This window comes from Chroicocephalus ridibundus, chromosome 12 (genome assembly GCF_963924245.1).
Source record: "Chroicocephalus ridibundus chromosome 12, bChrRid1.1, whole genome shotgun sequence".
NCBI lineage: Eukaryota > Metazoa > Chordata > Aves > Charadriiformes > Laridae > Chroicocephalus > Chroicocephalus ridibundus.
Window position 1 is genome coordinate 14897791 of NC_086295.1, and position 25270 is coordinate 14923060.

At 49.2% G+C, this 25270-nt stretch overlaps 1 protein-coding gene across 2 annotated transcripts in view; it reads left to right on the forward strand.

The window, feature by feature from the left end:
• The first annotated feature begins 210 nt into the window (after positions 1 to 210).
• ACSS2 (acyl-CoA synthetase short chain family member 2) overlaps positions 211 to 25270 on the forward strand; it is a 33553-nt gene continuing 8493 nt past the window's right edge. Inside the window, exons 1-8 of one of the 2 annotated variants that reach the window (XM_063349738.1) lie at positions 211 to 394; positions 704 to 899; positions 18524 to 18615; positions 19158 to 19261; positions 19566 to 19638; positions 20444 to 20519; positions 21958 to 22072; positions 23652 to 23690. In XM_063349738.1, the coding sequence (XP_063205808.1) occupies positions 271 to 394; positions 704 to 899; positions 18524 to 18615; positions 19158 to 19261; positions 19566 to 19638; positions 20444 to 20519; positions 21958 to 22072; positions 23652 to 23690 (819 nt within the window). In that variant the 5' untranslated portion in view covers positions 211 to 270. The remainder of the gene's footprint in view (positions 395 to 703; positions 900 to 18523; positions 18616 to 19157; positions 19262 to 19565; positions 19639 to 20443; positions 20520 to 21957; positions 22073 to 23651; positions 23691 to 25270) is intronic. The other variant, XM_063349739.1, reaches the window with a different exon arrangement.

Genomic DNA, 25270 nt, shown 5'->3' on the forward strand with positions numbered 1-25270 from the left:
TGACAGGGACACACGCCCGCAGCCGGGTGCCGACGAGCCTCGGCAGGCCCGGGCCTGCTGCAGCCCGGAGGCAGCCTGCCTGGCCCGGCGGGCCCCGCGGCGGTGGACGGGCGGGCTCTGGCGCTGCGGGCCGGCGCTGCCCCCTCCTCCTTCCCCGCCGTGCCGCCGTGAGGGCGGGCCGCCGCCTCCGCCGTCCCCGCCCCCGGCTCCGCGCCGCTTTGAAGCGGGCTCGGCGGCCGCTCGCCCGCTCAGAGCCGCCGGCGCCCCGCCATGGTGCTGCCCGAGGAGCAGGCCCGGCTGTACCGGCCGCGGCCCGAGCTGCTGCCGGCGGCCCACGTCCCCTCGCTGCCCCACTACGAGCGCCTCTACCAGCGCTCCGTGGAGGAGCCGCACGGTGAGAGCCGCCGGCGGGAGCCGCTCCGTGTCAGCTTCCCCCCGGGAAAGGGCCGCGGCGGGGCCGGGGGGCCTGGCCGGCAGCCCGCAAGGCGCTGCCGGTTCCTCCGGGGTGGGGGGGGAGCGGGGTTGGGGGGGCGGGAGGGGGCCGCGGGGAGCTCCCCATGTGTGGGGTGTGGGAGTGTGGGAGCTGCCCCTCTTGTTCCTCACAGCTTTGTCCCTGCACAGCAGGGGACACATGGGTCCCTGTCCCTTCCTTACACCTCCCTGCCTGTTTATGTGTCGTGAGCTCTGCCCATTGCCTTTGCAGAGTTTTGGGGTGACATCGCTAAAGAGTTTTACTGGAAGAGTCAGCACACGGGACCCTTCCTGAAGTACAACTTCGATGTGACGAAGGGGAAGATCTTCATTGAGTGGATGAAAGGGGCCACCACCAACATCTGCTACAACCTCCTGGACAGAAATGTCAACGAGAAGAAACTTGGGGACAAAATTGCTTTTTACTGGTAAATTTGTGTTTTTATTATGGTGTAGAAGATGTGTAAATGTCATGCTAAAGTGTACAAACAGTCTTGATCTCTACTGAGGTGAATTATAGCATGGTAAAACCTGAGAGGCATTAATCTTTACATAGGTGTTTGCTCTCTGTGCGTTTGGGGAGAGCTATGCGATGGAGCCTCTGCCCATGCTGGACACACTGAAGCAGCCCAGCATAGCAGTGGGCAGCTCCCAACTTCCAGCTCTGCCTTTACGCGTCTACCTGGAAAAGCCAAGAGCAGTCAGATGGCGTTGAGGCAGGTGCCGTGCTTCCCTAGTGAAGTGGGTAGATGTGGGTAGAGGTGTGGGATAAGGAAGAGTTAACCTCCAATGGCAAAAAGCTAATAAACTCTAGATCTCCTGTGTTCATGTTTTGTGGGTTTGGCAAATTTCTACTCCAGTGGCAGAAATGTTCTCCTAAAACCTGAGCTTATATATTGATTCCTTGCACTCGAATGTGCGTAACACTGATGGTTTCAGAAAAGCTGGTTTCTCTGTGTTACCTCTGGGAAGAAAAGTTAACTTCCAGCCCTATATGAAGTATGCTTGTATTTTTATTTTTTTTTCACCGGAGTAGCTACTAGTGTTAAAAGCCATGTGAAACTTGACATTTTCATATTGATGCAAAATAGGTTTCCACTGGTCCGAGATCCAGAACTAATGCTCCCCTGCTGAACTAGCTCAGCTGGCACCACAGCTGTGTCCCCAAGCTGAGAACAGTGCCTTGCTGTTTCCCTTGAACGAGCATGTGCTTATCTTGCACCAGTGTGACTGGATGCGGCAGCACAGAAGCACACTTAAATGTACCACTTGTGAGGGATGCAGTAACTTGCTGGGTTATGGTGAGTCCCTTCAGCAGAGCAGCTGGAGTCTTACTGTCATGGCAATAAAAATACCAGATGCTTTAATGATGAACAGCTGTGCTGCTCTGAGTGATTTTGTGCAGCTGAAGGGTCCCCCCCGTCACCTGGTATAAAGGTGGCTATGGGCTGCTCTGCTGCAGAAAGGAACATGTTTATACCGGTGGAGTTCTGGCTGCGACTGTTAACTTGGGTTCATACTATAGTTTCTATCCATAGTGCTACTACTTCAGTAAAAGAATTACACACACCACCTAGCAAACAGTCATATTGATAAGACACAGGTGAAATGGTGGGAAGTATTTACTACCCTGCTAGTTAAATACATTCTCCATCTCACTCCGGTGTGAAACAACTGCGGTTTCTGAATGAAAACTTTGTAAACTCATTCAGGTAAAGGTGTGCCAGCAAATAAAGCCATTTGGCAGGCCAGTGCTGGCAACCCTCCTGGGGTTTGTGGATGGAGTGGGTGCGTGGTTCTTCTTGCACATAAATCTCTGGGTGACAACTACGCATACAGCTCTAATTTGATCTGGATGAAGATTTTTCTTGTTAGTTAATCTGGCAGCCTTTGTGGGGGGTGTTTGTGGTGCTGAGCAGAACTTGGAGTGGATAGTAAAATGCTGGGTGTCTTGTCAGTCGTGGTGTTCACAGTGCTGAAAAATAAGGTCTCTTCCTCCTTAGCAAACCAGTTTTCCCTGGCTATTTTGGGCTAAACTTTCCTAGCATGGTTCTATCAGCAGTGACCTGGCACTGGGGTGTCTGGAGCTGTCAGCTGGGAATGTCGGTGGGAGGGTGGAACAGGCGTGCTGAATGTGACGTCTGCGGTACTGACCCACAAACTTTTGGCACTGAGGTCTTGAGGAAGCAGGGCTGAGGGTTATGGCTCCTAAAATTACTCTTCTAGGAGCACGCACATGCCTCTCTGGCCACATGCTTTTCTTCAATAACAAAATGTAGTTGCTGTCATATTTTTCCTTTCACGTTTTGTGTTTAATGCTCTTACTGAATGACCTCGCTTTCCTAAAACACTTGGGACTTGTCACACTGTATGAAAGGTCAAAAAAGAAATGAGAGCCTCTGAAAGCCAAAGGGTATTCCTGGGGAAAACTTGGATTATTTTTTTTTTTTTTAAAGACGTTGGCCACTTGCTTACTTCCAAGAAAGTCTATAGCCAGCTACATGGGAAAAGGTGCTGAGCTTATACCAAGGGATCGGTGACTGCCCAGCTCTGAGAGCTTTGAAAAGATGCAAGACCATGATCTTTGCTTTCAGAGAAGAGAAATGGGGTAAAAGTGAATAATGTTTTGAGTCATTGGTGAATGTTTCTGAGAAGAGATGTGTGCTGACAAAACTGAGCTGCCATGTGGTGCTGACTGCGTCTGTCTCAAGTTTTGCATGGACTTGAAGGAGCAAGCAGTTCATCTGGATCTGTTATGGCCAGGCTGCTCTGAAGGTTCCTGTACCACCAGCAGTCAAGGACTGCCCAAACTGGCTCTGCTCAGGGGGCTGAATCCCAAGCCACGTGGAATTGCTGTTTCAGCACAAAGGGCAGTACATGGGGTTGCTTCATGCTGCAGAATTTTTATGTAGGTGACATTAACTGTCGTGGTATCGTCCTCTTGGTGCTGTTAGGACTCTGTAGTTCAAAATCACCATCCTGAGTGGGTAGGAAACACTTGTGTTTTCTCTGTTGCCTGTTTCACTATGTTACCTCTTGCTGCTTGTGGACGTTACAAGTATTTCTGTTTCTGCTGCTTTTGATTCCTCTTTCTCTGGTATTGCTGATGTGGCCTAAAAAGGAACAGAAGCTCCAGGAAATGTTTCTGATAAAGCGCTGCTCTCAAAAGTGAAGTCTCTTTCATAATTGCCTGGAAAGGCTGAAGTCAATAACACAGTGGTTACTGTGCAGGTACATACCTATGGTGGCTTTTGCAGGTGCAATGCGCTGGACAAACTAGCTGGGACACTGAGGGTGCTGGCATGGGACTTGAAGCAGTGCTGAGGACTTCATCTGTGGTGGGTAGTGTTAATTAGAGCACAGTATGCCTTTGCTGTGCTATAAGCATATCTCTGTGACATCGATAAACCCTTAGTTCTGTGCTGAAGTGCCTGTTAACCATCTCATCAGCCTGGGCAGCTTGTGGGTGTAAAATATAACCAGGTGGGAATTCAGAAAGAACAACCCCTATTACAAAACTCTCTCTAATTAGACCCCGGGGTGTGAAGGTACCTGGATGAAGCCTGTTCTCTATGTAGCCTGTGCGTAGCTGAAATATTTAGTTCTTGCCTTTCTCAAACCAGTCACCCCAGCTGCAGTACTGGTGGTGCCTGGTGGGAATGGGGGCAGGAGGTAGAGCTCTGCACACCGTTTTTAGGCTCCCTGTAGCCTAGGTGTGTGGGCTTAGCAGGGTGCTGCTGGCCTCTCCCATGTTTGGGAGAGTGCATCAGTTTTCCGCTTTCTTATGCTTGCATATGGAAAAACACATACAGAAAGGAGAAACAAAGATAGTAAAGGCTGCCAGAGCTTACCAGAGCTTTGTTTAAACAAAAGAATAACTGCCTATGGTTCCCATTCTGGGCCTAGAATGAACATGACGTGCAAAGATAACATGGAGAAGGTGGGGATTTTTTTGGGTGTTGGGGTGTTGTGGTTTTTTTTTTTTCCAAAATGTAATAAAGGATTTAAGGGCTTGTAGCAGTGAGATTTCTTCCAATAAATCTTTCTGTAAGAAAAAAGAACAACTATAGAGCATTTAAAAAAAAAAATAAAAAAAAAAACCCAAAACAAACAAAAAAACCCCAAACACCAAGTCCCAAACAAACCCAAACCAAAAAAAAAAAGGTCCAGAGCACTTCTAGAGGTTTTTGTTAGGAAACTGGAAATGTTTTTTGGACAGCAGCCTTCCAGAGAGGATACAGATTGCCAAGCACTGCTTTGATCTCAATGTGCTGCTGGGGCCAACTGGGATAAGCCCACACCTGCTGGTTCCTGGGGCTGCTGTGGTGCTGGTGCACCTTGGTCTGGTGGCTGTTCCTCACCATGGAGTGCTTCATTCTGGGATGTGCCATTCCACAGTCAGAAATGAAACCTGATGAAGCTGTGTTTCAGTTGCATTTCTGCTGTAAAGGTCTGGACCTCTTCTGTTTGCGGAAATAATCTCGCCTTAAACTGCCGAGAATAAAGTGCTTGGTCTCCATAATCCAGATCAGCACTGTGTTTTGGCTTTCTTTTTAGATACCTTTGCAGGTATCAGTCTTCCATTACTGTCAGATGCTGTGACTGAGGATGCTGGCTGTTAATGTCTAGGCTTTCAGAAGTGCTTAATTGTAGCCAGCTTCTGCACGGTGCATGCAGCTCTGCTACTCCCACTGCCTTCAGGACTTTTGAGTCTCCTGTGCCAAACTGACTCTTCATTTCTTTGGTAACTTTCTGGATGACTTGTCATACTTGCAGTGATGCAGCCTATTTCAACACTGTTCTGGTAGTGAAAGCACATCCCTAAATCACACAGTTTGTTTAAAGAATAAAAATTCACCACTGAGAAGGCTGCTTTTACTGATGTATGTTTGCAGGTGTGTGCCTGCAGGCTGCTGAGTGCAGCCAAAGCTGTGTACAGCTGTACCCAACGCTGCTCTTCCCCTGTTACTGCTATATACATGCTACATCCATACTATATCCGTATCCTGTTACAGCCATAAACGAATCTGAGTAAGCTGTGAGAAGTGTTATAGAAAATTTACCATGTGCTTGGCTTATGCTTGCAGCACTACCCAGGCTCAGCACAGCTACATGGGGATTCTCCATGGGAAAAAGGAGGGGGCCCACTCAGCCCTGAAAATCAGAGAGGCTTTCTGTGGTGCATCCTCAGCAATCCATGTCATCTCCCCATTGCGTGTGCTGAGTGTGGACTGTTAGATTGGTGGTCTTGGCAGATATTAATTACTTTGGAAGCATTGCTGGACAGTACAATGCTCTGCTTCTGGAAAATGGGCAGATTAGGTACACTTACGTAGGCGATAAAATACATTGAATGTACTTGTATTTTATTAAGCTATGGATCTTGTACCCTTCTTCAGGGCAATGATATTTGTAGCTTTCCATCTCAGAAAGTGTAGCTGTCTTCTAGTGGGTTTTGGGAAATCTTCCAGCCTGGGAGGGGATTTACAAAACTGACGGCATCTGCCTGAATGCTGTAGAGCAGTATTTCCCGTACCTCCAAACGACAACATCGCTGCTTTGTGGGGCACTCTCTGACTCTGAGCTGTGTGGGTAGTGCAAGAGTGGGAATGGTGGGAGCATCAATAGAAACCTGGTATTAAAACAAGGAGTAAAGGGAGGAGCTGTTCTAGCTCAGACGCATCCAGGTCATGTTGTGCTTTCCGGGTTTTTTTTGGTGGAATTCTTCCTCTGCCAGTTCTGGGACAGTCACCAACCAGTGTGGTTAGTGGTGTGGCAGTAGTGCAAACAGCCGCTGTGTTTGGATGCTCATATATAAGTGCAAACTGGGACAGGAGGGACTCATAGCTTGTCCTCAGGTGTAGCTCCCTGGCTTTTCTCCAGTGTCCATCTTCAGCTGTGGGCTGTTCAGAGCGAGGCCGTGCTGAACTCAAAATGAACCAATTTCATGTAATCACCCTGATTGTCCTCCTGTGGGTTTGACTGCAGATGAGATACAAAGATGGTGCTGCCCCAGGGCAGCAAGGTGATGCCTGCTTAAGGGTGTGGAGGTTCTTGGTTTGGCCTGAGGGGCTGGAAAACACAGGGATCATGGTCTGAAGCTTGTTTCCAATGATAGCATATGTATGTGCTGAGACCTGGCATCTACCAGTTTTCTCCTGTCTCTGTCAGTCTCTCCCAAGTGTTTCTGTTAATGGCTTGTACTTGTGTGCTGCATCCCACATCCTCTTTTATTAGTGATTAGTGAAATCTCTGAGATAGTTACCACATGAGTGGTTGTGCCAAAGGGATGAACTAAATATGTGAGAGCAGGGAAATACCTTCTTCAGGCAGGTACTGTCCTGTGGGCTTCCAGTTTGTGGGGTGTGCTTTCCCGGATGCTGTGAGTCAGGGTTTTGAGCACCACATTACTTAGACAGCTGGCAGGCACGGAGTCGCTTGAAATTGTTTTTCCCTTCTGAGGGCTGACTCGGAAGCAGAGCTTGACTCATCTCTGTCAGGTACGCATGCCGGTTTGCAGGGAGCTGCTGGGAAAGATAGTTGTTTTGATATTTCAGAGATCTCAAGCCCTGTTCTTGCTCTACAGAGCCTTTTCCATCTTAGGATGCAGGGCAGGAACAGGGAGGCAGCTCTAGCGACCTCTCGGCCTTGTGCTGCTCTGCTCTGCAGTGCAATGAAGGAAGGGACAGACATTGAAGGTTGGTGACCGCTTCATCTCACAGCGCCTGTGGTCTCCTGTGGTTTTGCCCATTCAGAAGCACCCCTGGTTTTACAGAGCTCAGACAACCTGTAAACCTGCTCCCATAGGCAGAACGGGGCTTTTCTCCCCTTTTAACAGTTCCTAAATCAAGCCTGTAAATAAAGCAGGTGCTTGGGCAGCATTTGTGTGGTTGCTCCGCAGCTGAGTGGTGAGTAGAGGGTTTGCATAAGGAAGCTCTCCTGCTTGGGAACGCACACTGGCAACAGCCTTCAATCAGGGGAGCAGTTTTCATTTGGGTTGTGTTGGAGTTGTTTGCTCCCAGCCTTTTGCTCTGAAACCCTTGGTAGCTGCTACTGGCAGGGATACAGCATCCGTCTATATAAATACAAGGGAATATCCAGGAAGTATTTGACCAGATAAACAAGTTGGATGTCAGTAAGTGCCCAGGATTAGATGGCATGCGCCCCAGAGGACTGCAGGAATTTGAATGTGAAATTGCAGAGCTGCTGGCCAGGGTGTGCTGTGTGTTATTGCAAAGGACTGCTGTGCCAAGGACTGGGAGTTGCCAGCCCCACTCCATCTAGAAAGGGCAATGGAGGGGGTCCTGGGAACTGGTAAATCTGACTTGCATCCCTAGCGGTACAGTGGAATCGGGTCACTGTGCGTGGACCAGTGCAGTCTGCTGGGAAAGGTGATGGAGCTGCTGTGAAGTGAAGTCCCGCTGGCAGACCTGCTGGAGTGCAAGGCGGGTCGCACTGAGCGCAGGGATATGGCTGTTTTCAGACCACCTACATGAGGTTTTCCACAAAAGGTTGTTCAAGGAAGTAATTTAACTTTGAATGGAAGAAAGGTCTTTCTATGGAGCTGGTTTAGCATTACCCTTTGTTTCCTTGCTCTTAATGGTCGCTTTTCAGGACCAGCAGCAGGTTCCCCCAGGGTCAGTGTTGAAACTTAACTGCTGTTGGTGGCCAGGCTCACGTGCCCTCCATAAACAGCATCTCCTGCTGCTCCTCCTGGAGAAAAAACACTGGACCCTGGTTCTGACCCAGCATGGTATTTTGTTTTAGTCTAAGAGGCTCTTGTCTGAGCTGCTGTGAACATCCCAGTGCTGAAGTGCAATACTGCCATGCAAATGAGACCTGTGGTGGCTTTTATGTTCTTATTTTTTTTTCCTCATGCTGCTCATTGCTCTGACAGAGGGTCTGGCTCTGTTGATTCAGTGCAAGGGATTTAATAATTTTTCACGAATTGCTTCTTACACCCCTGTCTTAAAAAGTTTGCTTATACCCTGCCCAAAACCACCTTTCTGCATGGCTCTGGGCGCGTGGTTGCACAATACCTACCTGGGGGAGTAGCGAGGGGTGTGCATGCACAGACAATAGCTCCCGGATTTTCTCATGTCTGTGAAATTTGTATATCGTAACTCTGGCAGATATTACAGGCACCTTGATATGTTTTAAGAATAGTTTGCTTTCTGCTGGGAGGGGCGCCGTGGTTATGCAATGATGGTATATTGTGAATATTGGCAGGAGAGTTGAAATTTGAGGTGGATAAATGGAGTTCATGGACAGAGAGGATGGTGAACTCCTGTACGGATTCAGGACGTGGAAGATTAGAGCCTTCAGTTTGCTTGTTGGACTAGAAAACCTGATTATTTTATTTTAGCCGTGTGAATGGCTTGCGTGTTCTCCCCTGACACCCTGGTGTCATTCGAGCAGAAGTGAACAAGGACTCAGACTGGATGTGGATGAGACTAACTCTGAGTAGTGTCATTTGCAGGGGACAAAGTGATCGGGCTTTGCCAAAAGAGGTGTAAGTGGGTGCTTGGTCCAAGCATGGCATTTTTCCTGTGGGTAGTTGCATTTGTTGTGCCTGGTGGGCGTTCTGTGCCCAGAGCTGTTAGGCTGTAGTACTGATTGCCAGTGCTTTGGCAAGAGCTCTTGACTCCCACCAACGCAATGAACTTGCCTTTTCCTCCTGTGCCGAGCCCTGTCTCAGAGCTGTTGTGCACGGCTGGAGCAGGCTTTCAGTTCTTTGTTTGCATTTCTGCACCTCATTTGCTGTAAACATCAACATGGGGTGTGATATGAAATCGCAAGCCCTGTCAGTTCTCCATAAATGCAAAGCCCATCGTTTTCACACATCACCTCCCTTCTTTAGGGGAATCCCTCAAGGAAATCGATGGCCTTCCTGGTTACTTTTTCCACACCTCAGTACCTGATAGTGAAGCATGTTTTGCAATCCTGTTGCTGCTGAACATCTTCTCAGATATGTTCCTTGTATAGAATGCAATGACAGTCCAGCAGGTAACATCTAGCCATCACCTGTAGAGGTTTTTGAGGCATGAAGTGGTAATGTCCACCAAAAAGCTCGTTAAAAGTTTTATTTCCTGTTGTGGCCTTGACGGATGTTGTTTGAGCCTCCATTGAAATCAGCTTGACTGGATTTCAGTGTTTCTAGAAGGTCTTGAAAATTTGGTGGTATGCTCCATCCAGAGATGCAGTATTTCCCAAAATGGGGAGTTTCCCAGCTGCAGATGGCTTGTTGACTATTTTACTTCTAGAAGCTTTGTGCAGGATATGTTTCATGGCCCTCCTGCAAATTGTTTAAACAAGGAATTGGCTGTGTTGTGCTGGAAATAAGCTCTCCTCCTGTTGGACTGGTAAAAATAGTCCATGCTGCTCTGAAAGTATTACTTATGATAAACATCTAAAATGTTTCCTCTTGTGTCAAACTCTTGTGTTCTTCTACAATGTTGTGTGGATTTGGCTCACAGGGTTAGAAGCGCTGGCTGAGGCCAGCCAAACTCGGTGACCTACTGCGTAAGTCTTGCATATGAGCTCTGTTGCAACACTATGTAATAGTTTTCTTTAAATAAAACCCTAGTTTTTGCTTAAAAATCTTAAACTTTCCTCTAAATAAAATAGGTAAAAAGCCGTGATTTTTCTTCGTTGGCAGTTCTCCTATGTAGTAAATACTTAAGAAAGTAAGAACACAATTAGAGTTAATGTGTATCCTCTTGACTTGATGGTTACTCAGTATCAAGCGAGTGGGAAGAATGTGAAGCCACAGAAAAGCAGAATTCCCCTTGCCACTGAGCAGATACCTGCCAGCACAGAGTGGCTGCTGACACCATCACCGGGGGATTTACATGTGGTCTGTATTACTTGTGAACTGCCTTATTTTGTCAAATGTGGCAAAATAATAGGAGCTTTCCCTTGAAGAGGGTCTTGCTGACTGCTGTTGATCCTGTCTTCTCTAAAACTGTTACCCTTGAGTGTTCTGGTTCTCAGGTGTGAACACAAGCTGTACAAACCCCATCACATGGGCTTTACTCACTTGCTTTTGTTGGCTGATGAACCAGCAGCAGTGTAAGCCGGGAGGTGTCGGTTCCTCTAGAGATGTCTGGGCATCCCACCATCTAGAGAAAGGGGCTTCAAGTAGATTTTAGAGCATAGCCTGGCAGGTGAGTGGGAAAACTGGAGGATCAATAAATAAACAAATGATTTGAGAGCAGTGTCCACCTCCAGCGGAGCACTGTGCTGTAGGCATCGCTCAGGGTATGGTGAAGCAAACAGTGGCTGGACTGCACAAGATAAATATTATTTCTTTAGATGCCTCTGGTGCTTGTTCAGGTTCTGAAAGGCTGCAAATAGAAAGAGTAGCTGAGAATGTATTTAATGAGAAGGAAGGACAGAAGGATTGATGCATTTTTTCCCATGGGACTAGCAACTGTGCAGGTTGTTGGGTGTTTTCTTAGTAGGCTGCGTTTCCATATGGCTATTTTTAAAGGTGATTAGAAGACTCAGTCCCTCACCATAGAGCAGATGATGGCCCAGTGTCCCTATAGAAATAGTCTCCGTTTTAGCTGTTTTGTAAAACACAGGCACGGTATAACAAAACCAGGCCTGTGTTTGAGTCAGTTGTGCCAGAGAGGATGGGCACTGGGGGCTGGACACAGGGCATCGTGCTCTGCAGAGCACAGGGCTCCTGCTTTGGCATGGCACAGCGCTGTTTGCCAGACTGGTTTGGGTTTCTTTACAGCAATAGGAGCCCGTTCGTCCTGGGTTCATGATCGATTTTTAGTTGAGGTGGTCTGGCTCAGAGATGGATTTGACAGTGGAGCTTTGTTACATCCTACCTATGTGTATGGGGGCACCGAAGGGGAAAAATCGTAGGGTTGTCCTAATGCAGATCTCAGAGTTAACTGTATGGTTTTAGAAGGTGATGCTGTTAAACTGATAAGACTTCTTTTCCCTAGGATTGCTGTTGCCAGGTGTACTCAACAGTGTTCTCTCAGTGCTGCCAAATATTTCTGAACATACTGGGAAAACCTTTTCACCAGCCTCTCCCAGGCTGCACTCTGTCATTATACAACTTCTTCTTTCTTGATCCTTGTCGTAATGCAACAGGATTCGGGCATGACTGTGGGGACCGTAGGGGCTGAGCTTTCCGGTAAACCTTTTACTTGAAAAACCTCTCAGCCTTCAAAGAACTCCTTTGGGTACTTGCTGCTATTCATTACTGTGGTGGGAAATAGGTGACGTTTAAGCATGGGCAGGGCTGGGCAGTCTGTCCTGTTATTATGAAATGTTCTCATGAAGGTTTTTTGCAAACCCATTTCGGCCTCCCTGGCTCCCTCCTGGAATCAGTGGTGCAGACCCTGCTGGATACCCTTCTGCTTTGGCCAGTCTGTATAGGAGCATTGCCATATTGAACAATCCATGCAAATACAAGCATTTTTTTCTAATGAGACAGTGTCTTTTTCCGATTATTTTGCACAGCTCGTCTCTCCAAACTTTAAATTTCAATGTAACATGTTTTCTCAAGGAGAGATTTTAAAGGGCTCTCTCTACTTCAGTGCCGTGCCAGTGTTAGATGAGATAAACAAGGCTGGGGGTGGCAGGAGAAATCATATTTTTTCAGTTTTGACGGCTGTTGTTCCCAAACTACCAAGCTGTCTCCAGGCAGACCCTTCTTCAGGCGGCAGGTTTCCTGGGTCTCCTGAGAATAGCCAAGGCCAAATGGCAGCAGGAGGTTTGTGAGCAGCTGGTAGCCACGGTAGGCGAGCACGCAGCCCGTGCGTGCCAGCGCAGGCGTCAGAAAGGCCCGAGGCTCTTGCTGCCCATGCGGCGTGCACGTGAGCCCGTTCCCGGGATGGCAGGAGCTTGGCCCGGCCAAGCTCCGCCTGGTATTTCAGCTGCTCTAATTCTGGACACAGGGCGGACTGGGAATCCATGAGCCCATCTGGCTGCCCCCAGCGACCTTGCACGTGAGGAAGTGCCACTGTGCAGGAGTCTGTGGTCAGAGGGCTGGAGCACCTCACTGATGAAGACAGGCTGAGAGAATTGGGGTTGTTCAGTCTGGAGAAGAGAAGGCTCCGGGGAGACCTTATAGCAGCCTGCCAGTATCTGAAGGGGGCCTACAAGAAAGCTGGAGAGGGACTTTTTACAAGGGCATGTAGTGGTAGGGCAAGGGGTAATGGCTTCAAACTGGAAGAGGAGAGATTTAGATGAGATATCAGGAAGAAATTCTTTGCTGTGAGGGTGGTGAGCCCCTGGCCCAGGTTGCCCAGAGAAGCTGTGGCTGCCCCATCCCTGGAGGGGTTCAAGGCCAGGTTGGATGGGGCTTTGAGCAACTTGGTCTAGTGGTAGGTGTCCTTGCCCAGGGCAGGGGGGTTGGAACTAGATGATCTTTAAGGTCCTTTCCAACCTAAACCATTCTATGATTCCTTTGCCTCGTACCGTGCTCTGGTGGTTTGCTTCTCTCTGAAAACTTACTTTCCCGGTTCCTCACACCCCAGCTGTGCTTGGTCACTTTGGGTTAATGCTTTTATTTGAGGGTGATGTGGTCACAGGAGCTTAGAGGAGAAACTTAGATGATCTTCAGCCCCCTTGGTCCTCAGTGGGAGCATACAGGGGTCAGATAGGCTTTGGCTTTGTGCCCTGGTTTTCTTTGGTCTGTGATTTTTCTTCTGACTCTCTATGGATCTGCAGATGGTCTGGCAGATCTTGAAAACTTGTAATGCTTCACTTGCTCAGCTTCATTTCATCATTTTCTTTTGTACACCAGCTTCTCTTAGTGGTTTTATAACCCTTGTAAACTGCAATTATCATCGGCAATTACCTTGAAAACCATAATTCCCACTGATGCAACCTGTGCTTCCTGCTGCTCCGTGCAAATGTTGAGGAAGCGTTGCACGGAGAAGCTGTATTCAACCATTACTCAAACAGGTTATGCAAATAATTTTTAGTTAGAAATGGTGAAAGCGAGAAACCAAACAGCGTTGCTGATTTGGTTTAGGGTCATCTTTGCTTGATCTTTTTGGGTGCTCTGGGAAGTGTGCATCCCCTTGGCCACCAAGCTGTAGCAGGTTAAGGAGTTACCACTGCTCCCTACTGCTTGTTATCCTACAGTTGAGATGGGCTCAGCTTGCTTGGATGGGCAATGTAATGCTCGCTTGGTTATGTGATGGGTGGTTGAAGCAGATCAGTGCCTTGAAAAGTCCTGTAGTCAGCCCTGATGCTTGGCAGAGCACAGTAACTTCTTACCCTGCTTTTGGTGCAGGACCAGGAGTGTATCTGGGCACAGCTTCCCTCTCCCACACTGCTGCTCCGCATCCTTGACTGCTCCCCAGGGAACTCAACGTTTGAGTTAATGCGGCTCTAAAGAACTGCTTGCATGCTCCTACAAACCACTTTCCCTACTGCACAATGTATGTACAACACTAAATCTTTTGCTAGTCTATGAGGTCATTGTTACAGGGAGGCTTAACCTTGATTTAGCTACGTGAGCACCAGGTGGAAGAGGTGTGCAGCTCTGCATCTCCAAGGTCAAACTCCCAGCTGAGCAGGCAGTAAGCCTCCCATAAGCCTGGTTGTACCACAGAGCTGACAAGTGTTGAGGTTTCCCGTCTGAAGTTTTCTTCTTGCCCTGCCCAGCGTGACTTCTCCATATGGTTGTTTCTTGCCAAGACACTGGTAGAACCACCAGAGGCGTGTGCCGTGGGGCTTGTGTACATCACAGTGCCCGTTTGGGAGCAGAGAGGCTGTTACTTAAACTGCTGGCGGAAGGGAGCGGTATGATAAGTGCTCTGCACTTATCTAATGTATTGACAGGGACCTATTTTGTGCAGGGCTTGGTGCTACCGTCCTGCACACTGCTGTGGTGATGGTCTCTGATGCCCCTGGGCTCTCTGGTCCTGGCAATGAATGGCTGCAGGCAGCTAAAAAGCCATCATCTTTGCATGAAATCTGACTTTTTCAACAAAGCACCCATTTCCAGGAGAAAGCCTGCCTCAGAAAGTCCCCAGTTGTGCATCTGTGTGTTTAGTTTAAAGGACTTGCATTTACTTAGTCAATGGGTCATTCAGCTGGGACCATATGGCCAAAAAATGCCTTTCTCCAGCTAAGTGTGCACGCAACATGCAGTACGTAAAACATGGGCTTCTCAAGTGCTAAAGAACTCATATACATTCCTGCTGTGACCCAGATGATACTGTAAAATGTTGGATTACTAGTTGCTAAATGCAGGACTCGGTTTGAGGGAGATGAGAAACATGTCAGGCTCAAACTGCGTTTCACTGTGTATTTCATCTAAGGACGTATCTGGGAAGTTTGGGGAGCTGAAAATTGGTTTTTCTGTTCAGAAGATGGCTTGCTGTTAGATCAAAGATCTCATGCCAGCAAGTGCAGCAGTGCCTCTGCCAACTATTGTCATCACCCGTTCTTAAAAAAACAGATATATTTGGGGGATGTTGGATTCCGCAGGCCTTGGTCTGTACGCTGTAGGCATGGAGGCGAGCGCTGTGGTAATGTTTTCAGAAGCATGAGTTTTTTAAATTTTACTTTTATTTCTTTTTCAATTTAATTTGGACAAGCAAGTCCATGTGAGGGGCTCAGGACTCCCAGCTCTTGCTTTTATCCGCTGAGTGCCAAAGGGAAGATGCCACTCACAGAACTTTGCTGCCAGGAATTTACAGGCTTGCTTTTGACACACAGAGTACTTGGTAGCGTGCAAGTGGGCATTCCTTTAAATGCCCTGTCTAAAATACATAATTCTCTTGGCTTTTGTGCCAGAGAAAAGGACGGAGCAATCTCTGAGTGTAGCTGTGGGCACTCCAAACTATTTTCAGACACAGGGAGCAATTTGCCTGCTCTTGAGAGACTGCTCAGAGGCCTTTGCCGGAGATGCGGTGAAAGGAGGGGTCTTGTCCTGTAGAAACATGGACGTGACTCATTTCCCATTAAGCACAAGATCATCTTAAAATCTGAAGCCTGAGGTTTCCCTTGCTGATGCTAGTAGAGCTCTTTTGCAGTCAAGTGAGTGAATGGAAGGGACTTTGAAAGCCCTCTGAAAACCCTTGCAAAAAGTTTTAATTTCTCTTTGACTTTGCGCTGTCTTCCTCCTGCGGTGTCCTGTGCGTGCTGCCTTTGAGGGCAAGCCTGGTTGTATTCCCTGCCCTGAATTACCCTCCCGAAGCTCAGCGAGGAGGAGGACCTGGTGTATTTGAGGTGCACTTTTTGCGTGCAGGGAGAGCAGGGGTGTCCAAGCAGTGCTTCACGTGTGGGTGGCTCTGGGCAGGTCCCTGTCCCTCGCAGGTACCATGCATGGGAGGCAGCGTAGCTCTGCCCGGTGGGGGTGTGCAGGGCTGGCACGGCCAGGCCCTGTTGCAATCTGCTGAGGAGACGCGTTAGCAATGCAGCTGGTGAAGGCTCAAGGCAGGGAGCTGAGCCTTCCCGGAGCGCTGGATTGCAGGGCTTGTGTCAGAGGACTCCCAAGTTTTACGTGCAAAGCAGAGCCTTCCTCTCCCTTCTCAGGTAGGTATTACACCACCACGTTGGTGGCACTGGGAACCAACGTGATTTCTGCTGTGTCCTTGGCGAAGTCTGCCGCCAGCCAAAACAGCGTTTCACCTCCAGCCGAGCCCCCAGATAGCTCACACGGCTGCGGGCTGCCTGCCTCCTACCTGCGTACGTGGGAAGCCTTCCAGATGGGACAGCCTGTGCTAGTCTTTGCTCCTAACATGTTTCTCTCTTAGTAAAGGTTGTAATTAGATCCTATGCTGCAGCAGAGCACAGGCAAAGGGATGTCCCTCCTCCCTGCCCTGTTCTGCCGGTTTACACTGGGCTGGGGCTGGGTTGCCCACAGTGCCCAGCAGACCCCGCTGCAGAGATCTTCAGGTGAGGGATTAGTGGGATGGGATGCTCCAGCTCGCATTTGGAAGCATTGTAATTGTCTTTAAGAGATATTCGTAGCAAGGCTCATCGCTGAGGGGCAGAGCTGCACACACAGTGGTACTGCACGCCTGGACCCAAGCAGGTTTGCACAGGACTAGCCTAGATGTTGCCACACTTGCGGTGTAGATGCACCAAGGGAAACCTCTCCATGGCAAGGGAAGGCTCTCAGCGTGCAGCCAGGTGTGACAGAAGAAGATGCTCTTTCTTTGAGCCAGATCAGTTACAGCTGCTCAGTCCAGCACTGAAATCAGCTCTTGGATCTTTGGCCCTGGTGTAGTAAAATCAAAAAGAAACCCTGTGATTTCCCGGTTTCTCTTTAGTAGCCGACACCCCATCTAACAGTTTCACGTCATTTAGCTTGAAGTGATGCTCTTGGTTATGACAGAGAAAGGGGAAGAAGCTGCTCAGATGCCAGGGCAGCTGAGAGCTGCTTGCCCTCATTCCCATGTTTTTCTTTCTCTTGGCGTTCTTGTTTCTCTCCTCTCTGTACCTAAAAGGGGCCAAACTTGCATAAAGGATCGAGCAGGGAATCCCCTTTTGGGAGCCACTGGTGGGAAGATACACTGCTCTGTGCACGTCAGTGTGGGTGTCGATGGACCCAATTGCTGCAGGGTGCTGTGAAAGTCAGAAGTATTACTAGGTATCGAGAGGGATAGATAGAGTTTGAAAGCAGCAGATCCATGAGCAGCTTTTGATTGGGATGATCCGAGTGTAACCACCAGTTCCGACACCCCTGTCCTACGAGGGCAAGCGTTACAGAGCTTCTACCAGAGGGGCTTTCCCAACTCTTAGATGCTGTTTCCACCAGGACTGTGTCTGCCATCGGAGCACGTCGCCACTGTTGTGCTGACATGGAAAGGCCCTTCCTGGGGAATTACATGAGAAATGAGGGGGTGTGTTCACGCATTTCTGCATTACAGCAGCCCTCCTTCTGTTTGTGTTGCTGGGGGAAGGGGGAGCAGTGGTTAGTTTTAGCTACAATTCAGGACGTATTTTTTGCATTCTCTGGACTGTTTGAGATGTTAAAGAAGTGACGTTTCTATTCCCAAGTTAGACGCAGCCTGGCTGCAGTCCTAAGGGAGGGCACGGCACAGAGGTGCTTCCTGGCTTCTCCCCAGCGCTGGTGTTGTTTTTCATGTGGCTGCATATACTCAATGGGACACCTTTCCAGGGGGACTATCAGCTGAGAGTGGTACCCCATTCTTCCACGGATCACTAATGTTTTTGTGCTGGTTGCCTTGGGGAGAGAATTGGGAAAGTGTCTCCCTCCTTCCTGGGTGTGGCAGGCTGATGCTTTGCCGAGTGTGAAGTCATTTCACATTCTTCGTTAATCTCCTGATCTGTAGGGAGTGCCATCTCATTTGCATGGCTGAAGCATTGTGTCACATTAAAATTAGCTGGTTTTTACTTTGGCAGCAAACCATTTCCCTGGGGATGTGATATTCCCATTCCATCTCCAGGTGTAGCTCTTGGCTCTTCTTCCCATTGGTGTGTCTGATGGCAAGGTCCCACTGAACCAGCACCTGGGCTGCAGGAGCCCAGAGCTGGTTCATAGAGGACCACAGAGACAATAACAGAGAGCAGGCCTGGCGCTGAACAAATATACACGGGTATATTTATATATGACCTTGGAAAATAAGACAGCCCTTGGCATCCCAGCCCAGTCCATCAGATGGTAGGTATTTAAGCGCTGGGTGTTGCTGCACGATGACATTGGCCAATATTTCACACAGACATATCTGCAGGCATAAGTGCCTGTGAGCGAGAGCGCCACACCATAAATCCTGACTTGCTCTCAAGCCTCTGCGCTCTTAACTTTGGTTTTGTTGGACCCTTTTTACCTGATTCCACTCTGAAAATACCATGTATTTCCACTGCATGCATTTGATTGCTTTCAGATGTAGTAATCTAAACAGGGATGGGGACTTTGGACTAAATTTTCCTACTACTGGAGAATTTTAGTCCAGGATTGGATTTCTGGGGTTTGGTTACTCTGTGCTTGGAAGGGCGGGAGAGGACATTTGTTGTCCATAGCAGTGAGTAACTCTGAATTTGCAGGTCACTGTTACCTTGTAATGCTTGTACTGTAACAAATATTACCTTGCTTTTCCAGGGAAGGGAATGAACCTGGGGATTCTGCGAAAATCACATACAACGAGTTGCTGCACAAAGTCTGTCAGTTCGCCAATGTCCTCCGCAGCCAAGGTACGCGGCTGAAGCAATAGTAGTGTTGGATACTGGGAAGGGTTTTGGAGGTTGGGTTCATTTTCCACACAGTTGCAGTCTGTTGGGTAACTCCGCGCAAAATGCTTCACTTCTCTATCTGCTTCCACAGTTGTAAATCAGGGTGGATGCAGATTTGCTCTGCAGCAAACTGTTGGAGTTTCGTCTCTGGCTCTGTCTGTGAAAGCTAATCAATGCTTGTCACGACAGCTGTGTGAAGAAGAAATCTGTGCTCAAAACTTCCTGCTCTGGGGTTTTCCAGTGGCAGTGGTCAGTGATTAAATTTCTGCCTCCTTCTAGGGCTGTGTCTGGTGAGAATATGGAGTGTTCATTGCAGTCGTCTTACAGGAGCCATAGAGCTTGAAAGGCAAAACCCAAGGCTGGTTCAGCTCTACCTCCAGCTGAAGTTTTGTTGTGTGCATATCAGTGTTGATTTTAAAAGCATTAATTTCTTTCTATGTCCTGTTCTTTTTACGTGTGACGTGTTCATTTTGACAAACACCAGGTTCATTTTCGCTCCCCAGGTGTGAAAAAAGGAGACCGAATTTCCATCTACCTGCCGATGATCCTGGAGCTGGTTGTAGCCATGCTCGCCTGCGCCAGGATTGGAGCTCTGCACTCCATTGTGGTAGGAACAAGCTCTTTGCGTTGCTTTTGATTCTGAGCTATTGGGAGGGAGCAGCTCTTGGTTTTGGGAGAGTGAGGGGGAAGAGCTGGAAAGATGGATGCTGACTGTGAGCTGGATGAAAACTAAATTAAGGTGCTGTTTCCTGGCTCTCTTCTGTATTAACTGTAGAATGAGCTCCTTTAGCTCTCTCCATCCGTGCCTGGTGGTGTCATTTACCATGGGTGAACAGCACAGTTGCTGTGGGGGTTTTTTGAGTTGTGTTTTTTTTGTGTCCTTGCTGACTTGGTTGTGTGATCTCCGTCAGTTTGCAGGTTTCTCGGCAGACTCTCTCTGTGAGCGGATTCTCGACTGCGGTTGTTCTCTCCTCATCACGGCAGGTAAAACACGCTTCTGTGCCCCTGAGCCATTACTTTTGCCTGTCTGGAAGGTCTTTATTTTAAAAGCCAAGTGCACTTGGAATTGGAATAGGAAGAGGCAGTGCTACATCTGAGTGGCCGCAAGGCGGATGCTCTGCTTGTAGCTGTGCTTGAGTACTGTTTTCCACTTTGAACGTACAGTGAAGCATCTGAGCAGCCCGCCCACTTGGTCCTGTAAAGCATGATGTCACCAGCTGCTAATAACATGTTTCCAAATGCTTCTCATCCTTGTTCCTCTTCAAAATCAACCAGATGTTTGCAAGATGGATCATTTATGAGGCAGTCCTAATATAGGAATTCCCTCCCTTCCCAATTTCAAGGAAATTTCTGTTGCAACTACCGCCTTGTAAAGCGAGGGATCAAGAGAGGGGTAGTGTTTGCATGTAAGCCCACTGCATTTCCCCAGCTGTTTTTTCCAATAGTGAAAAAAGTAGTGGTTTTAATAATAGGTCCATGGTATGGAAAGGACCCATTGAACTTTGCAATCTGTGTTTTGTCCATGTTGGATTATTCCCCACAGAATATTCCCAAAAGACTTGTTGCGTCAAATTGGAACCTCTCCCAGGGAAGGAATTTCACCATTTCTCTTGGCATCTGTTTCTCTAGGCTAAAAGGGCATATTAGGAAACCTTTCCCATGAGCTGCCTGCCTGCTTTCCCTCGCTCCAGTGCACTGCTCTTCCCTCCTGAAGCTGCTCGTTGCTTCCAGCTGTCCCAGGTTGCGTTGGCTTTGAAGCCCCTCTAATGTTTTCCTTACCATTTTGCAGATGCCTTTTATCGAGGAGACAAGCTGATCAATTTGAAGCAGATTGCAGATGAAGCCCTCCAGAAATGTAAAGACAAGTAAGTTTGGATTCCCTTGTAAGAAGGGCGTTGCCGCCGGAATCTGGTCCTGCAAAAATGGAAATGGAAGTTTTCATAGGTGGGCAGGCTCCACAGCAGGTCAGACACGAGCTGCGCTACATTCATGAGCCTTTTAGAAGTAATATATGCTTCTACTCGCTCGTCTTAAAAATATTTTAACTTTCCCCTTGTCTGTTCTGACCTGAAGGCCCACATATTGGATGGGAGGATTTGCTGGAGACAGACTGATCCACCATCGTTATGGCCCATGGCAGATCTTCCAGTTCAGCAGCAGCAGCTCTTGGAGTGGGAGGGAATAACGCACTGCCCTTACCAATTGTGAACAGTTAGACACAGTGCCGTGGGGCACGTCAAGATGAGGCTTAAGTCTTGCTCCAAAGCCACTAATTCAACAAAATAAAATAAACCAGAAATGATTCAAGTTTGGGAAATGGCTGTGTAAACAGGAACAGGCGCTCCAGTTGACATGCACCAACACGTGCAGAGGATCAGGGCCTGACTGCGCACAAGTATATGGTGAAGCTGCTTTATTTTTTTAAGCATCTTCACTGAGATACTGTAAACCATGAAGACACACAGATGTATCGTCAGATTTTATAGAAAGGGAAATTATCGTGATGAAATGACTTTGCCAAGCTTATAGACACAATGTTTGTGTAGCTTGTATGAGACTGAATGTGGTCTTGTAAGTTAGATCAAACATGAAAATTTAGGGCAGATAGTCTGCATGTTAGAAATTCAAACTCTTTAAAAACATTTAAAACTCTAAAATTTGAAAACGTAAGTTAATATGTCTGTAAAAATAAGTACCTGTGAGGACAGAAGTGATTCTGAAGTTGGGAATTAACTGGTGGAGACAGAGTGTTGGTACCCTGAATGGGCTGAAGGGAGACAAGATCATTTTGTTTGCATTATAGGTAGTCTCTGTTGGCGCTCATGAGGGGACAAACGCCCACTCTTTTCCTTGATGTATAATCGGGCTTTGCAAGCCTTTCCTCTTTCTGAATCAGGCTGTCAGTCATGCCTGGGGATGGGAGCAGCCACCTGACATCTCCTGGGTGCTGTGGGAGTCTTGTTTATGGTCACAGGAGGGCAAATTTGGGATTTGTAAGGAATGTCCCCACCAGCCACCCGTTAGAGATGCTTGTGGGATCCCTGCTTCCTCCATGGGAATCGCACCTGATAAATCCCCAGTAAGCTGCGCACAGACCTTTCGTGCTCTCTGAGCTCTGTTCCTGTGGCTGGTGTCCCTCAGCAATTCATGGTGTGCCTGGGGTTTGCGTGTCAGCATACGCTCTAGCTCAACAAAAGCAGCTTAGGGCCCCTGCTCTGCCTCCAGCGCTGCCCATACAGCCCGGGAAGGGCAGGCTCAGCCCCTGCCTGAGCAGCCAGATCTGACCGCTCTCGCCTTTTACAGGGGCTCCCCTTTGAAAAAGTGCATTGTGGTGAAGCACCTGGGAAGGGAAGAGATAGCAGTGGACGGGACATGCAGCAAGTCTCCCCCTCTGAAAAGGCTGTGCCAGGACGTACAGGTATGCTCCTGGGGAGGGGTGAGAAGGGGAATGTTATTGGTATGGGCCTGAGCCCAGCGAGTCAATAAGTGCAAAACCACTGCAGTACTTCCTTGGATGCTCTTGTTCTGACTTCTGTTCTGTTTTCTCCCATCCTTGCTGTTGTTGCATTGTGAGTGGTCTGAAAAAAAGGTTTTCTTTGCCTTACCAAGATCCTTTCCCTGCTGCTTCACCTTTCACACCATCGCTAGCTGCCAGCCCACAGGACCCCTGAGAGCACAGCAGGGTACATCTTTCAAAGCCACTATGACAAGGACGAGATGCCTGTTTTCCTCTGCCCAGTGAAGGACTTTTCCTTCCTAACCCTGCATCTGTCTCTGCTTTTGTGCAAGCAGCAATGCCCTCCTGCACTGTAGCTGTGACAGTGGAAGCAGGAGACATTTGTGCTTGTGGCATGAGTTCAACACAGTCCCCCAACATGACAACAATCATACGCTGAGAATAGTGCAGTCTCTGTGTAGCTGGCACAGTAACTGCGTCAGCTGTCAAGGCTGGGGCTTTCCCTTGCAACTGAAACCAGATGAAAGGATGTGGGCCAGAGGCATGTAGCAAGACGGGGGTGGAAGGAGGAGAAGGTGTCCTGGAGCCATGGCTGCCTGCTGAGCTCCTGAGGCTGGTGGGCAACCTGCTGCACCCGGTGGCTACCTGCTGCCTTCGTCTGCTTAAAAGGCAGGTTGCTTTCAACTACTGAACAGCTCCTTGTCTTGCAATGGTGTCTTCTGTCCCTGTGCGTTTGGTGGTTGTTATTACTGGCTTACTGCCAGGCTGGTGCTTGCTCAGAAATGGGTTGTATTTGGGGAGTGCATCTGACTGATCTCTGCTTTCAAAAAGGGATGACCTATGCACATCCCTGGAACAAAAAGTCCAGTGGATTCTGTATCTTTGCGTTCATTTTCATTGTTCAGCTCTGTTAATTTTTTTTGGGGTGTTGCTTAGTGTTTGCCCCCCTGGCCAGGTTACGTTGGCTTCCTTTACCCCATCTCTTGGGAGGGCAAAGGGGTGGGAAAACTGGAGCAGACCAGCCTTTCTGTGTGAGGTTTCCCTGGTCGGGAAGCTACAGAGAAGCCTGTCCCTGAGCTGGTTGCTGTTGGTGAGGTGAGGTTCTTGTGCAGAAGAGGAGGAGGAGGCTGGAGGTGCTCTCTTACCCTTTGGCTCTTGCTGCTGTACTTGTTCAGACACTTTATTAAAGATTGTTTCCCCTTGTGACTGCATCTTTACCGTGCCGTTGGCTTGTGTAACGCTATTGTACAGTCCACGGGCTGTATGCCAGCTCTGTGCTGCTGTACCCAGCTGGCCACGCATGGGGAGTGGCCTCTGCGACCTGCTGTGGAGGCAACAGGTACCCGGGGAAGGCGATGGAAATGGGCAGGCATTTGCTTACAGGGCATCTCCTGGCCTGGCCCCAATTCCAAGCACTCTCCAGCCTGCCAGGATGGTTTCCCAGCATCCGGGCCTGTGGGCTTCCAGCTCCTTGCCTGCAAAGCCTGGTGTGGATCCTCTGCTTCTTGACTTTCACACCCTCTTTGTGGATTTTTAACAGGAAAAAAAGACTGAGAGCTCACAGAGACTCCATCCTAAGGTATTTACGCACAGCACTGCCTTCCTCCTCATGGCACCTCCCCTCTGCTTCCCTCTCCGGTGCTCCACCTTCCTAACTACTTCGACTCTGCACAGCCACACGTGCCTTCCTAACCGGGTTACCAGCAGTTGCATGTTAGCAATAGATGCCACTCGCCGCTTGGCCAGCGCTGCCCACGGTTTCGGGGTGAATGCAGTGCCACCATCTTTGCTGCCAGAAACAAATCCGCATCCATAAAACCCCCGGAGCGCATGTCAGCGTGCTGAAGGGGGGAAAATGCAGAACCACTGGGATGCGCTGCCAGCATTCAGATGATGGTTCATTTCTCTTCATTTTAAAAGCAGCTCTTGCGACGCACTTCCCTTTGCGGTGAGGCTGGCAGGGAGCGCCTGCAGCTTCCTGGCTGTGGCTGTATGCCATGGGCAGCAAAACTGGAGCTCCAGACCCAATACGTGGACTCTGCCTGCCCCATCCATGAAGCCACGGCCTCAGGACCCCATGAGCAGGCACGCCTGGCTTCAGGGGCCATGTGCTGTGCCATGGGTCTGACCTCCTCCGTGGGGCAGTGGAAGTGGTGTGCTAAAATGGAGGGATCCTTGAAGGAGGGATGCTAGAAAGCAGCTGTTGGATGGGCTGGTGTGAGCCTACCTTGGGCTTTGTTGATGTGGTGCCTTGCTGGGAGCTTGCTGGTGGGACAGACTTGTGGAAGCTGCTTCCCCAGGTAATGCCAGGAGCCCTGGGATCCGTGAGAGCTTTCGAAGTGGCCTCAGTTATGCCAGATGGTTGAGCAGCTAGTGTCCCCTGTATCACATTTGCAGAAGCTGTGTGCTGGGCCACGGGGTTCTGGTCCCTGCAGATGGCATCATGAAGGCCACAGAGAGTCACTGTGTGGCCCCATGACTGCCCTCTGTGCCTCCAGACACCCCAGCTGAGGGAGCTGTGGGCCCTAGCTCTGCAAGGGCAAGATGTGCCCCAGCTGGGACCTGCAAAGCTGTGGGTCAGCGTGCCTGGCCTGGCAGAGATGTGGAAATGGGAGGTCTGTGCTTAGGCTGGGGAGCTTTGCCCACCCAGCTGCTCCCAGTCTCCTGTGAGGAAAGGCGAAAAGTTCATGTGGAGTTAGGTCTTGCACTGACCTGTGCTGTCCCAGAGAGGCAGCCACCCAGCACAGCCCTCAGGTGAGAGAGTTGTGCTGGCTGGCTGTGGTGACCTCTGCCCATCAGCCACAAGCGTCGGTGGCTGTGTTACAGCTCTGTCATCCTCAAGCAGCTCCTTCAGGTGGCCAGTGCTGGCTGGTTCTGTGTTGGAGCAGTCACTTCTTATCAGCTTAATTACCTTAAAATCCAGATAACAGATTTTTTTGGGTCTACAGGGCCAAGCAGTGTGAGCCCAGCGTATTCGTCTTTGTCTTGGGCCACATTGCCGTAGGGGTCCCTGCAAGGTGTGCGGGACCGGTGGGTGTGTGGCAGTGCTGAGCGAGGCTTGCTGCTTTGCTGTCCGACTGCAGCTCAGGGCAGGAGGAGCCCATTTGCCGTGAGAGCGCAGAGCAGCTGCTGGTGCAGCCCCTCTCCTGCCTACTGCTA